This window comes from Chaetura pelagica, unplaced genomic scaffold (genome assembly GCF_000747805.2).
Source record: "Chaetura pelagica isolate M959 unplaced genomic scaffold, ChaPel_1.0 scaffold23, whole genome shotgun sequence".
In the NCBI taxonomy this organism is placed as follows: domain Eukaryota; kingdom Metazoa; phylum Chordata; class Aves; order Apodiformes; family Apodidae; genus Chaetura; species Chaetura pelagica.
In genome coordinates, this window is record NW_009952884.1 from 346,294 (window position 1) to 361,903 (window position 15,610).

A 15,610-nucleotide genomic window follows, 5' to 3' on the forward strand; every position below is an offset into this window, starting at 1 on the left:
TCCTGTGTTTCTTTTTGTGCCCATTGTCTCTGGTCCAGTCACTGGGCACCACTGAAAAGATCCTGGCTCTGTCCTCTTTGCATCCTCCCTGCAGGTATTTATACGCATTGATGAGATCCCCTGGAGCCTTCTCAAGGCTTAACAGTCCAGCTTTCTCAGGTTTTCCTTACAGGAGAGTTGTTCCAGTCCCTTAATCATCTTTGTGACCCTCTGTTGGACTCTCTCCAGTATGTCTCTTTTGTACTGGGTAGCCCAGAACTGGACACAGCACTTCAGGTGTGCTGAGGAAGGGAACGGCTTTGTAAATTCTACACGCCATTTGGGAGCTTGGAAGAGCTCAGGAGCTTCTGGTTCTTCTCCAGGTTGGACACTCATCTCTGTGCACTGGTAAAATACGTCCTTTGTTGCAGCTTAGGAGAGAAGGAGAAAAAAAACCTGAAAATAGATCCAACATTTTCCTCTTCTAAACATCTTATTTATGTCCAGATTATTTAACTGTCATAGAAAATAAGGCAGAGAATAGCAGATGATTAAAATAGATATAAATGCACTTCACTGATATTCTCAAATCTTTCATTAGTAGCATACTATATCCTCCCAATCTTTTGTAGCTAAATGGTCTATTGTGTCTTGTCATGGGCATTAATGTTCTTCAGAAAAGATACAAATCCTGATTTTTGTGTGCAGAAGCCCTCTTTTAATCTCATAAATATTGTGAAGATTACTTCAGTCAGTAAAACAGCCAGCTTCCTCCAGACCTTAGAGATACTGTGAAAAGAATTAATGGCTTCACATGACTGTGGATTTGGTTGGCTTTTTCATTAGAGAAAGATATGGGGCATCTTGTTTTCCATCTGCTTTTCAGACATTTCATCAGAATAGAAAGGTCTTATGAAGTTTATTGACATAATACTTATTTTCATATTTTAGAAACATTGTTCAGTTTCACTTACACCTATAAGGAAATCTGGTCTCACAATCCAAGTGTTAGAACTGAAAACCAGGAAATTCTGATAATAATGACACACTTGTAGATTATAAACAATGTACATTTTAAAATTTTTATCCACTCTTTCAGTGAGTATTTAAATCTTTCATTCTAAATAATTCATCCTTTAACAGTGGAGGTTTAAAGGTGTTGCCTTGATTTTCTTTGGAGTTGATGTCTAGAGCACTCTGTCCTGCATTGGTAGATCATTCTTGAAGTCTCTATTCTGTATCTTTTCTGTTACTTTAGCCTGAAGTATTCTTTCATAGACACTTCCCTTTAAATAGCAAGTTACCATCCCCACCACAGGTCCCACAGGAGGTTTATGACCAAAAGACAACTCTGAGCTCAGAGTGGCAGCAGGTTGAGGCTAGTACAGTCCCTTTCACAGCTTTTTAAAATATCCCTCTGGGGGAGACTACAGGTGGCCTTGTGCACAATGGATTTTCATTGTAGAATTAAGAAAAAAAGCACTAAATTTTAATAATTATGGTTGTATTATTTCATATCTTGTTTGATTGGATACATGGAAGTGTGCTAATTTGATGAGGATTTTCTGACTCTCCATTTCCCATCATTTTCTGGTGTTGGGGAGGCAACAGGCTCAGAAATTCTGTCTTGGAAAACATTGTATCTGCTTGTAGAGGGACTACAGTTGTATGAAAGTGTTGAATGTGCATGTGTCTTACTTTAAAGCAGCATACTAGAACATGTTTGATTTTAAAAAGCAGGTAACTGTCAAGATCACATCATAGTTACAGATTTGGTCATAAGCATCTCTTTCAGTTGATTTCCTGCTCTATTGTATCTTCAGTGTAAGTGAGAAAGAAAGCTGGAACATCTTCGAGAAGATGCAGATAAAGGACGAGGTGGTACTAATTTATTTATTTTTTTTAATCTGATTTTACTGGTTTATGAAGTGGGATGGCTTCTCTTGGCCCTTCTCATTTGTATTTCCTGATAATTGCTTCTACCATTATACTTTAAGGAACCAGTAAGTTAGTTTATCATGTGCCAAATTTAAGATGTCATTCTTTCATTTGATGGATAATAAAAGGCTGAAAACATCTTGCAGTTGTATAGTTTGCAAATATGCTGTGAGATCAGGTTAGCTCAGATGAGCTTGTCTTTCTGAACACATAGGTTCCATTCAGATGGGGAGGAACTGACTTGGTGGGACATTGCCCCCTTACAGAAATCTCATAATTAGTTTTTGAAAATTTTCTTGATGCACTGAATATATGTGTAATTTAATTCATAAATATGTCATTTTCACATCTTAAATCAAGTTAATGATGACAGTGTCCACGAGTACTGACAAGTCCACGAAGCAGCCCGAAGTTGTGGGAGCACAGACACTCCCCCAACAACAGCTTCCACTTAATACTTGCTGTTGAATTATGGATTTTATTTTCCCAGCTACTTGGTCTGAAAACACAGTTGTGTCATTCTGTGTGATTCACTCTTAAAATCAGATTCTAAATGGGGAGTATCAGACTGTGAAAGAAGCAAATTAATCATCTTCATTCTTAAGTGCCTGCAAAATTTCAAGTGTCCCATAGAACTAGTTACCAACTATCTGCACAAGCAATGTATTACAGCTTTATATATTATGGAGCCCTGTGATAGGATATGGGGAAACAGCACCAAGCTACAACACAGGAAGTTACACCTCAACATAAGGAAAAACTTCTTTACTGTGAGGGTGATGGAACACTGGAACAGGCTGCCCAGTGAGGTTATGGAGTCTCCTTCTCTGGAGGCTTTCAAGACCCATCTGGACTTATTCCTATGTGATTTGCCCTAAGTGTTCCTGCTGTAGCAGGGGGTTGCACTTTATGATCTTCACTGGTCCCTTCCAACCCCTATGGTCCTATGATAGAATATTACAGAGAGAGCACGTAAGTCGTCATTTGCAGAGCAGTCTCTGGAATTCTTATCCAGGGGAATTCACACACTGAAGTCTGAAATTCATCACTATGGGCAGGTGTCCTGAGGGGGAGGGCTAGATATGCCTCTAATGCCAAAGATGTACTAAGTTTTGCTTTACTTAGCCATAACTTTCACTTCAAATGCGCAGAGTGAAAAATTCACAGATGGTTATTACAGCCAAGAGTATCTGACGTTCTTGCTAGGCAAACTCTTGCTATTGGGATAAAAAGGGAAAAGAATTACTGAGATGTGATTTTACAGAACAGCTGCATTGATGGAAATGTTACATTAATCTCCTAACAGTTGGTTCCTGTGTGTGTGGGATTACAAATGAAGCAATCTTTCATCAGCACAACTTTCTCCTGCTGTGTGATTCTCATATGCCCAGTTTAATTGATAAACGTGTTTTCCTGAGTAGTACTCCCTAGGCAGGGTTCCAGTCCTTTCACTGTTCTGCTTCCTTCTATTAGAGTATGAGAAGCAGCATAAACGCTATCAGAATAGGTTATACCCCGCTAATGTGTATTTGATGTTAATTTAATAAATTAATCTCTTTAGAATACTCTGACAACCCAGGATACATTTGACCTGTTAAGTGCTAAAACTGCAGTTAATATGTGGTGAAAGTGTATTTGTCTGGAGCAGATGCTGCACAATTCAGTTTTGGTAAATTCTGATTTAAACTACTACAAGTAAGTCAAATTGGAAATGCTCTTTTTTGACCAAAGGAATCAGTGCAAGAAATAAATGTTCAGATTTATATATTTTTTTGGATTATGTAGTGATTCCCAAGCTGCCTCCAATTTTCATACACATCAAAATATTGTTGTGTTTAGAGAAAATGACAGGTAACTGACTTTTTTCAGGTGATAGAGTTTTAAGTTCTACTTCAGTTTGGTGTCTTACTGTGTGTTACAAGGTTGGTAAATAAATCCGATCATTTTTATCGGTAAATAAGGTGGATACATAATTTATAAACAAAGTAATTACTTTCAGAAAATCAGACAAGAAAAATCTGTAGATGTTTTTAATATAAATGCTTTTTTAGAGGGCAGTTTCACTTATAAGTCCTATATTTCATTCAGACTTTTTACCCCCAAAAAGTGCCACTGAAGTAGAATTTTGCTGCATTTTAATCCAGAGCTTTTGAGGCTGGGAGTGGTGAATTATTTTTCTGAGACAAAATTACTAGTTTAACCAAAGTGAATAAGGAGAGGGTGAGAGGAAGGGGGGGATACCACAGACATGGACGAAAAGACTTGAAGTTGAAAGGGAAGACTGGGGTCATTCATTTGTTTAAGAACTCATGTTTAGAGGTAACACAAGCTTCATGTTTTGGACTTGCTTTATCCCACAAAGTTCCTTTAATACTCTGCTTTGAACTGAATGGAAATTGCAATGGAAAATGACTGGCTGTTAAGTATTAAAAAAATACAAATATGCATACATCTATAGCCATATATTTGTGTTTAATTTTGGTTAATCACATCTATAAATTAATGTAGCCGTCAGGTAGCTGAGGGTCTGTAGTAACTATACTGTTATTTCACTTAAGATAAAGAATGTTGTAGCAGTCTTCTTACAAAAGTGGACAAAATTTCAAGACCTTTAGTTTCATAGGAGGCTGTAAAAATGGGAGAGGATGATTCTAGTTCTTCCTAGATGGAATGGTGTGGAAATTCTGCTGAACCTTTGCTGAAAGCTCTCTGCAATTGCATAGCCATGTGCCAGACTAAGTTTGCCTTGAAGTCAATCCCTTATGAAAGAGACACCTGGGTCATACTGAAATGAATCATTAAATGGAAATAAATGTTTTTCTGAATTAGATCTTCCAAACTTTCTCATGCTTTGAACACTCTTCACTAACAGAAAACTTGTTATAACACGATCTACTTGCAAAATGTCAATTGCCCCTTTTTGGTTTTTTTTATAATTTATTACAAACAGTCTGCAAAGCAAATCTAACTGAAACATTACTACATGTAGCTGCTTACAGGAGGAGATTCACTTGGTTTGTTTTCACTATACGATTTGGGAAACATTGAAATCTATTTATGCTGAAAGAGCAGGAGCAGCAAGAAATGGGAAAGAAGTGAAAGTGATAAAGTTGTAATTTAAATATATATATATATTAAAAGCATGTTCTTTTTAGTATGATTCTAAATATTGCAGCTATTCTTAACTTCATACGCATATTCACAGGCATATTTCTTCTGAAGTTTAGTTCTTAGGCAACATTGTCTGAGGCTATGGGATGGTTATTCTCTTACCTAAGTTCTAAGGAAAATTTTTAGGTCAGCTATTTCATAATACCCTAAATGTTCATTTTCTGATACCTTGAAAGAGGTTTTTTTTTAAGTCGTTTCACCTTACTTAACAAGGCTTAAATGCACATAAGAAATTTCTGAAATCTGAAATGCTGCTATTTATCCTTGCCCTAGTGGTAATGTCTCTAAAGGTCAGAAAATAAGAACTATGAAGTACTGTTACCATAGAATCATGGAATCATTAAGGTTGGAAGGAACCTTAAAGATCATCAAGTTTCAGCCCCCCTGCCATGCAGGGAACCCCACCGCTAGATCAGGCTGCACAAAACCTTGTCCAGGGTTAAAAACCTCCAGGGATGGGGCATAAACAACCTCCCTGGGCAATCCATTCCAGTTCCTCACCACTCTTACAGTGAAGAATTTCTTCCTAATATCTAACCTAAATCTCCCCTCTTTCAGTTTAAAACCATTACCCCTTGTCCTATCACTATCTTCTCTGATGAAAAGCCCCTCCCCAGCTTTCCTGTAGGCTCCTTCAAGTACTGGAAGCTGCTGTAAGGTCTCCCTGGAGCCTTCTCTTCTCTAGGCTGAACAGCCCCAACTCTCTCAGCTTGTCTTCCTAGCAGAGGTGCTCCAGGCCTTTGATCATCTTGGTGGCCTTTCTCTGGACCCTTTCCATGGTTTGTGTTCTTTGAGTCTCAGTTTAACCCTGAGAGAGAGACATACTGCACCATAAAATTTCCAGATAAGACCGTCTGTATTGTAGTATCTATCACAAGCTAACCAAGAGAAACGGAGGAAGGTGATCATGTTTCCCTGTCAATATGGATCTGAACATTGCAGGTTGGGCTCATTTCCAATATTTCACAGTAATCATCTAGCGTATTGCTCTTTTATCATCATCTTCAAAGCATGCAAGCAACAAAGCCACTCTCACACCTTCCAGTAGGCAGGTCACTTTCCATAAAATTCTCATCAGAGTTGCTCTCTAAATTGTATTGGGCTTTTATTGTGTAAATTAAATAGTTCAACACTGAATACCACATAATTGTTTTGCAGCTTGATAATGGTATAATTATGACACCTGATACTATGTAACATGATAATCTTACGATGTTTGATTCAGCAAAATACCTTGGAATAATGGTATGCGTGAAATTGAGTGAAGCTTAACTCCTTGTGGTAAAGCATAGACTTCAGTGTGATTAAATATAAACATATGCTTGAAGTTTTCTCTGACTTGGGCAGAGGCTGGAGGAAATACCTATGGTATTTTCTGGTATATTCTCTACTTTCACCTTAGAGAAGGAACTCCTACTCGATGCAATAAATTTTGTATATGAAACCCAAAGGATATACAAGTAGCTTAACTGCCTTTGTGACTGTAGAATTTCTGTTCATCACAGGTACAGAAAGCCCAGTGAACCCCAAGTGTTACCTCTCTAAAACCCTTACCTGTGTTACTAGTACTTTGTACTTTGGAGTTCCCTACATAAACCCTTATTTACAATATGTCTTGGTAGAAATGACTTGTGGGGAAGTAAAATTGCATTCTGAATGTGAAACAAATCTGTCCATGCGCATCAAATTTGTGGAACCTGCTCGTAGCGTAACTGTGCATTACAAGTATGCTCTCAGTTCATCTAAGATCTCTAATATAAATGCAGATGTACAAGTAAATTATGTTTTGGTTTTGTTCTGTTTTAAAATGTTCACCAAGGCAAAGCCTTTAAGGAGGTCTTGTTTTCCTACTTGCCAGTTCGGGGGAGGCTTGATTTATACAGCTGACAAAATGCAGACATTCAAATTTAGTTAAAACCTGGCTGCATTACATTAGTGCAATTCCTTTGGGTACATGCTCGTGTTGAAGATGATGAACTATGTCATATTGAATTATCCCATAAAGTAGGCATGCAACAGAAAGCTGCATCTAAACACGTTACCTCTTGTCACGTGCACTGTAATAAATGACTGTGTAAATGTTCTTAGTGAATCCTAATTGTGACATACAGCATTTGCGTTGTTTAAACTGTCTTCAAACTGGTATCAGAGAATACATGTGCAGATGCAAACGAAGCCATCACTGTGACTCAAAACACTGTAATTTCTGCCATTAAGAAGAACAGGGAGGTCGCTGACACCATTATTTTTGTTATTTTGAAAGCAAATGCTCAAAAGCAACCAGGACTTTGGGAAAAACAGATGTTCAGTTCAGATGGGTGGTCACTGATAAGAATGATGAATATGAGGTAATGAGACTGCATTTGAGAGAGCCCAAGAATGAGTGAAACTTCTTTAGAGATTATTGTAAGTCTGAGAATCATTTTACTGAAGTACCAGAAATGAGCCTGCCTCTCTTCATGAGAAAGAAAGGACTTTGGGTGTCTGAAGGAGAGCTTTGGGTGTCTGAAGGAGAAGCAACAATTGTGCATCCTCACACCAAATCCAGACTTGCTGGAAGGTTTGAAGTGCAAACTGAGTGTGGCTATTTACCATCATCATGGTTTATTTAAAGCACATGCTCTCAGAGAGACAGAAAGTTTTGACATCCTCCTTATTCTTCTGGATGACAGGACTTAGCAAAATACTACAAGGAGATAATGAGCCAAGCTACAAATAGTTTATTATAGGATGACTGTAGTGGAGTTTTTGTCCTGTGACAGGAGATGAGATTTTGAAGATCAGCCTAGAATCTCTCTATTTTCAGCACCTATTAATGAAGATATTCACCACACAAAGAAAACCCCTGAAACAGTCTTGAGTGCACATCCTAGCTTTCAGCTGTGTCTGTACTCCCTGCTTATTTAGGGAATTGTCTTTTGCAGGGTGAGGGAGTTGAGTTGGCAACTGTGAAAAAGAGAGGGAATGCTGTATTGATGGGTGACAGTGAGACTGTATGGCTTTCATTAGCGGAACAGATGATTCAAGTGGCCATCAATACTTAGAACAAAATCAACACTGAAAAATCGATCTTGTACTTTGCCAGCTAGTGTCAATAACTAAAAATCCTGGGGCAAACTTTTTTTAGCAGTTCAGAGTTTGAAGTAATAGTTTTCAAATCATTTACTCAATGCTGACACAGCTGCGTCATTCTGATGGACTCCAGCGCACTTTCCAAGGCGCTACCAGTTTCTCACTGTCATTCAGTGTCTGATTCATCACGTCAGATGGGCTTGCTTAATTTTGGCCATTGTTTCCCTGCTTGTAAAATGGATGTGACCATCATCTGCTGGTTGTGGTATCTGTCTGCCTCACTTGAGCCATTGTGCGGGTCAGTCCGTGTCCGTGCCGTACACCACAGCTGAATGGGAAACAATGGAGCCTGCAAGTGCCAGCGACAACGTGCTCCCAGTTGGGTAGTGTTGAGAGAGAGACTTTGTGTGTGCATCCCTCCCTTCCTCTAGGGGTTTGGATATGGTCACAGTATCATGATGGGAGTCAGGTGCCCCTCTCTGTCAGCCTGGCAGGCAAAGCCATGACTGCCCTGTGGCCTCCCCCCAAGTGCCATGCCAGTCTTGGTGCCACTTGTCCACTGTCACAGCTCAGACCCTTCTTCCTCTGCTCCTTCTCCTCTGTACACCATCTGTCCCTTTACAAGGGCAGGAGCTGTCTACAGGTGAATGACCTGCAGGCCAAAACCCTTCTGATGCTCAGGTATGAAAGGCTGACAGGCACCAAGATGCATAGTAGTAATGTAATGCTCACTTTCCAGTAGTCCGTGAGCACTTGATATTATATTGTGCCAAACTAGCATCACTCGTGACTCTCTGCAAGGTCACAGCATCACAGAATGTCCCTGACTGGAAGAGACCTCCAAGATCATCCAGTCCAGCCTTAGACCTAGCAGCACAAACTCACCGCTAAATCGTATCCTTAAGCACCAGGTCCACATGCCATTTAAATGCCTCCAGAGATGGTGACTCCACCACCGCCCTGGGCAGCCTATTCCAATGCCTGGCAACCCTTTCAGTAAAGAAATGTTTCCTGGTCCTTGAACACTAGGCTTGTTGCTCAGGCCACTAACTTCCAGCTCCTTTCTTGTAAAGTCTCTTTGTCCCTAGCTAATGAAAGTTAACATCAGTCATGTGATACAGTGTCTGGTCAGAATATTAAGGTGCTTCACCTGTTTCATCTCTGATACAAGAAGACACTTTAATTTGATAAAGGATTAGGGTAAGCGCAGTGGGAAGATAAAAATCGGACTTGCCTTCAGTGCTGAAGATTTATTAGGTATCTTATAAAATAATATTGTTTTCAAGAAAATGAACAATTCAGTGGTGTGTAGGCTTTCTATACTCTCCTAGTAAGTCATTCTAATGAAAAGATTAAATCACAGCATTAAATTCTGTATACACATCAGTCTTACTCTCCACTAAAGCAATTTCTATTTGAACAGGAAAATTTGTTTTAAAACATTATTTTACAAGATTCAGTATCCACATTTGCTGCAGGGCTGAGATTACAACTTTTTGTTTAGTTTTGGCATTCTGAATTTGATGTAGTAATAGGGTGGCAGAGAGTTGTGTCAGCTATCTCAAGGTGGTCTTTAAGAGACATACTGCAGGACAGAGCCCCACTGCATCATCAGTAATAAAGACACTGAAGAAGTGCCAGGTCTAATCATCATGACTTGGTGAGGATCCTTACTGGGAGCTGCTGCACGAGTGCAGTGCACTTCTGTGGTGGTAGGGGACGCTGTAAGGCTGGGAGGGAAGTAACATTAAAAAGATTTTACTGAAGGGTCTAAAGCTCTGGTGTGTGTAGAAATTTAGGTATCCTTTCTCATTGATGATGCTGGGATGTAAGAGAGCCCCTGCAGAGTGACATAAAGGGTCTAGCGCTATAGAGTGGTCCTTCCTGTCCTTGAATTGCTACAGGATTCAGATGTGGCTGTGCAGCAGTGACAGGGTGTCCTTAACAAAGTGGAGAGAAGCCAGTGTTAATAAAAGCTGTTGTATCATCAGCTGTCGTGTGTGCAAACACTTGCACTCCAGTAATGCTGCCTTTACAGTCTTCTATGTTGTGCTATTCAGCTCTGTAAGGCTTTCTTACTAGTTACATTGTGCATTATTAGCAGCTTCTTCATTGTGATGGCTGCCTTGATTGAACGTACTCTGGTACACCAAATTCCTTCAAAGTACTTGCAAATAGTGTATCTCTCTTACAAAAGCAAATGGCAGTGAAGGAGGACATCAAGAGTAGATGAACTTTGATGTGAAAAGAGGATTAGAATAACAAAGCACACACAGCCTCCAAGCTTATGTTTGACACTGAGTTGGACAGCCTGATCTGTACACAGGATGGAGGTGAAAAGTGCTTTGATTGTTCTCACCTTGCTTCAGCTGAAAAAGCCAACCTAGATAATACTGCACAGCTTTAGGAGCCAGTTACTTGTAAAGTAATGTGCCTACAGATGTCCATTATTGCTTAAGATTTTTAGTAAATACTTTGGTCTTTTAATTAAGTTATATGTGTTGTAAGAGTGAATTTGGATTCAGTGTGTTGCAGTAAACCTAATATATTACAATAACAGTTGTGGTGATTTAGGATTTAAGAGCTGTGATGACCTTTGATAGCAAGTATTTAAGAGGAAGGGGAAATAACAAAGATGCTCCTTCTCATAGGCCTCTCCCATGTCAGCTTATGGCAGCCGGTTGAGTTGAAGGGAATGGATTTGTAGTCCTTTTAAGAGAGGTGGGGAAGAGTCTAGAGAGTTGTAAAGCACAGATCTTTCATTTGTTATGTGGTGGAAATGTTGGGTAGGAAACAGTATTGAACAATTCCGGTTGGTACTTCAAAAAAATGCTTTACTTGTCAGCAGTGCTCATCACGGAGCTTTGCGCATCCCAAGCCTTTATGTTTGTCTTTATCGTAAGAAAACAGAATCTCCTAACAGTAAATTATTACTTGAAATATATCCTCAGAAATGCTGGCTCTTTCAGGTGATTGCTATTTTGAAATTTTGTTGCAGATGAATTGCTTCAGAAAGAGCAAAACTATTCTGATGACGTTTTGGCCAATATGATTAACGAACCCAGGATCAGCTATGGAAATGACGCTCTTATGCCTTCATTGACGGAAACTAAGACCACAGTTGAACTTCTTCCAGTGGATGGAGAGTTCAGCCTAGATGACCTTCAGCCATGGCATCCCTTTAATGTTGATTCTGTTCCAGCCAATACTGAAAATGAAGGTATGTACTGTACATTAGGAAGAGAAACCATAGAATATTTTGAGTTGAGGTTTGTGATTTTGTTCCCTGAAAATTGTCATTGTTCTAGTATAAGCACGGTAGGAAACTGTTGTGCCATGTCAGCTTGTCTCTTGGATGGAACAGAAAATCCTGACTAAAATTTGGATTTTAGTCACACAGTAAATGTCAGTGTTGACAATGAGCTAAGGGAGATAGATAAGTTGTTAGATTTCTGCCATGATTAAATTAATGTTTTAATTAAGGAAGAGCTTTTTATTTGCTGGCATGAAAATGGTTACAGATCCAGCACAATCCTAGCATGAAAGTTGATTTTATTTCCTTCCCACCACTGGTTGTCTGGAAGGTACTGCACAAATGTTCCTGCATATTCAGCAAAGCAACTGGCTAGTGAAGACGTTTTTCCTGAGGAGTGTTTTATGTTGCTCATGGAATAGTTTACTGAAGTGACTGCATAATGCTTTAATACTTAATATATAATCTGGAAATGTTAGTTTACTTAGTTGCCAGAGCCAATTCATCAGAAACGTGAGGGACTGTTAATCGAGTCCTTCTGCTGTGTTTGTTTTCCTTTACCAGTTCAACTCCACCTCTATTACTGAGAAGTTAATCACAATCACGAAAGTTTATTACTTCAAAACAGCAGTAGATTCACGGACTGGAGCTACTAAAGTCTTTTTTCAGGCAAATTTGTGGATTTGTGATTTGTAGTTGAAATGCATAGCTATTAACATCCTCCAGGAGTCTTTTGAAGCCACTGGCTTAGGGTGTACCTGCTGTCAGAATGAGTTTTGAGACCAACCTTATGCATTTAGTCTCATTCCAGCGCAATGTCAGAGTGACTGTGGGCAGCTGGGGGCTTGGGAGATGAATCATGGGATGTGTGCATGGATTTGCCAGAACTTGTGTTTAGTGCCAGGTGAAATCAGTGGAGTCAGAGCTAGTTTTGTGATCAAAGTGTGTCATCTCCAGAAGACAGAGAAGCCACGGTCAGGCACAACAGAAGACATGGCTAGGAACTGAGCAAAAGTCAACAAATCAGTGAGGCAGAAGGATAACGTGCTTGAGAGGAAAGGGAGAGGCTGGTCAGGAGTGGTGCTAAAATCAGACCACCAGGGAGTTAGCCCTGCAGGTAGGGACTCAGAAAAAGAGCAGAGGGAGATGGAACAAACTTAACAGACTGGCCAGCAGCAAGAACCAGAAGACAGAAGATGGTGACAAGGACTCCAGACGTGTCTGGAGGGCACTTGCAGCCAAGTGATGTGCTGAGCAGCTGCGAGCAGCTGGCTGGATTGCGTCAGGTGCTGCGAGTAATACAAATGGCTGACCAGGCTGGCAGGCTGAACTTCAATTTCCTGGGGAATCAGCTGCACCTCACTGTAAGACACATGCCAAGGCTGTCTGCCAGGAGCAGGCCACAGTCCAGCTGGTGGTGTCTGTCCTGCAGGAATTTTCTGGTTCAGCTCTTGCTGCAGTTTTTCCCAAAACTGAGGCATACAGGGTGTCAATTTCTATACCCACTGCCCACTTTCATTAAATTTGTGGGGGCTGGGGATAGAAATTATTTACTTTTGAAGTCTGTCCTCCCAACTTCCCTAATATACTGATTTCAGTCACCAAGTTCAGAAGTTACCAGGTAGACAGGTGCACCAGACATACCCAGTTTTTAATCACACAACCCTTTTTGTCCTTCAGAAACCTTCCTAAGTCCAGAATTTAATAATGAAAAATACATACAGTGTGACACTGAATTCTCATAGGCATGTATATTGACCATAGTTCTCCTTTTAGAACGTGTGACAGAATATAAGACACAAAAACTGTCCTGCCTTGAGTAACATACTCTTTCCTTATTAACTCTGTGTACCTTAACGCACTTAATGTTTACTGTGAGAGCATCTTCTAACTTCCATGCTTTTAAATTTTTGGGGTTTAGGGTGTTTTTTTGATACCAGAATTATATTTGTCATGAAGTTACTGCAGCAAACAATTCTGCCAGGCCAACCATTATTAAGATTTAGGTCTCCACAGCACCATTGCAGTATTAGTGACAGTCAGCATCTCTTGCTCCTGGGAGGTGCTGAGCATTACAGTGAAAGTCAGAGAACTGAGCATCTGAGTTCCTGTTTACTTGGATGAGGGCTGAGGGTACTCAGGACCATCAAGAACATCATAGCATGTTTCATGTGAACAGCCTGGAATCTGAGAAATCTGCAGAGTGGTTTGTCCAGCAGGTTTAGCAGGGACTGCCACAGGAGTTTTAGGTGGCAAGCAAGTTACAAGTTCAGTTGTTATTACTGTTTTGGTCTAGTTTGAAAGCTGAAGTCAACTTTTTGAAAACCGCTGAACACAAATCCGGAGTGCTGTCAGCTCAGAATATGCAGGAGGGTTTCTAGGTAGAATAAGAGTCTTAACTTCCTCACTGCAAAGAGCTGCAGCACTGTATAAGCAACAGTATTCTTCAGTCCTGAGCAGATACACCAAGTAAATAATTTATCTCATTGCAGTTTGCACTATTGTAAAAAAAAAAAATTTCTAATGAGACCTCCCATCATCTGAGAGGCACCTGAACAGATCCTGAAGTTGGCTGGGTTAGGACCTGGAATCACACCCCCTCCAGCAGTTGCAGCAGCAGGACTTTGAACTAATGAACCATTCAAGGAATGCTTAGACCACAGTGTTATTGTGGACATTAAGTCTTTGTTTTAAAGTATCTAGTATTCTGCATACAAGCAATACAGTTAAAATACTACCAAAAAATACCTTAAATTTGTTATTAGTTCCCATGCCTGTTTTCTTCTGTGGCCATGATCTAATCTCAGGTTTCATCCAGATATATGAATAATGGATTGGATTGTTGCATTGCCAAGTAATCTCAAGGTTTTGTATCTCCACTGGAAATTTTCCCAAGCCAAATTACATGTTTAAGTAAAAGTACACATTTTATGCAAACAGTTTGTTTTACTAAAATTGCTTTTTATGATGAAATAGGCTAAAATAATAAGACCTTGAAAGCCTTGCATAGCTCAGTAGTTTCTGAAAGTATTTTCTTCCTTGTTTCCCTGAGGCAGTTTTCCAGTAAATGTCCACTGAAATTAATCCAGGTAATAGATAGCACATGTTGCATGACTGAACGTATGTCTAGTGTATTGAGATACAAATTAGGTTAACAAAAAATACCCTCTGAGGACATTGCAGAAGGCACCACCAAATTGTCGGGAAATTGTATTTTAACAGTGGAAACTGCACCTTCAGAGATGGGGGCAAAACCCCAACATCTGTAAAGCTCTTGATACTGCCAAAGTCTGTGGGCATTTTGCCAGTGACTAACTGGGTTTAATGTTTTACCCTTGATGTTTTACCATGCAGTTACAGTTTAATGTTTTACCCTTGGTATTTTACCATGCAGTTACAGTTAGCCTCAGTAACAGAGTATTTCTCTAAGGCAAGATTTATGTGAATGTAAGGAGTTATCCTTATTACTTGGCCAGTTACTCCCTTCAAAGCTGTTCTTGTTAGGTGGCCATCACATAGCTCTCCACCCCTGCTGGTTTGTACCAGCTTTTGAGCTTTTTGATTCACCTTTTTTATATTTTTTAAAAAAGAAACAACCACATTATCTTGCTTTTCTGAGATGTATTAGCATTTGGGTTTAATGTTTTACCCTTGATGTTTTACCATGCAGTTACAGCTTAATGTTTTACCCTTGGTATTTTACCATGCAGTTACAGTTTAATGTTTTACCCTTGGTATTTTACCATGCAGTTACAGTTAGCCTCAGTAACAGAGTATTTCTCTAAGGCAAGATTTATGTGAATGTAAGGAGTTATCCTTATTACTTGGCCAGTTACTCCCTTCAAAGCTGTTCTTGTTAGGTGGCCATCACATAGCTCTCCACCCCTGCTGGTTTGTACCAGCTTTTGAGCTTTTTGATTCACCTTTTTTATATTTTTTAAAAAAGAAACAACCACATTATCTTGCTTTTCTGAGATGTATTAGCATTAGATATGAGGTGGGCTGTATACCCCTAACAAGCCTGTGCAGTCAGCAGAAGCAGGTATATACCAGGTTAGTTTCATGAGGCTATTTGGAAAATAAATTTTCGGCCTTAATTCTGGGTATTTCTGTGAACGTGGAAATGTGTTCAAGAGAAAAATTATTCCGGAGTATCAAAATTAATGCAAATTCTATAATAATATGCAGTATGTCATA

The 15,610-nt window shown here is 39.6% G+C and overlaps 1 protein-coding gene across 6 annotated transcripts in view; it reads left to right on the top strand.

Moving 5' to 3' along the window:
• APP (amyloid beta (A4) precursor protein) overlaps window positions 1-15,610 on the top strand; it is a 171,329-nt gene that overhangs the window by 132,461 nt on the left and 23,258 nt on the right. For all 6 annotated transcript variants that reach the window (XM_009995428.1, XM_009995429.1, XM_009995431.1 and 3 more), the window contains one exon: window positions 11,159-11,380. In XM_009995428.1, coding sequence (XP_009993730.1) covers window positions 11,159-11,380 — 222 coding nt within the window. The remainder of the gene's footprint in view (window positions 1-11,158; window positions 11,381-15,610) is intronic.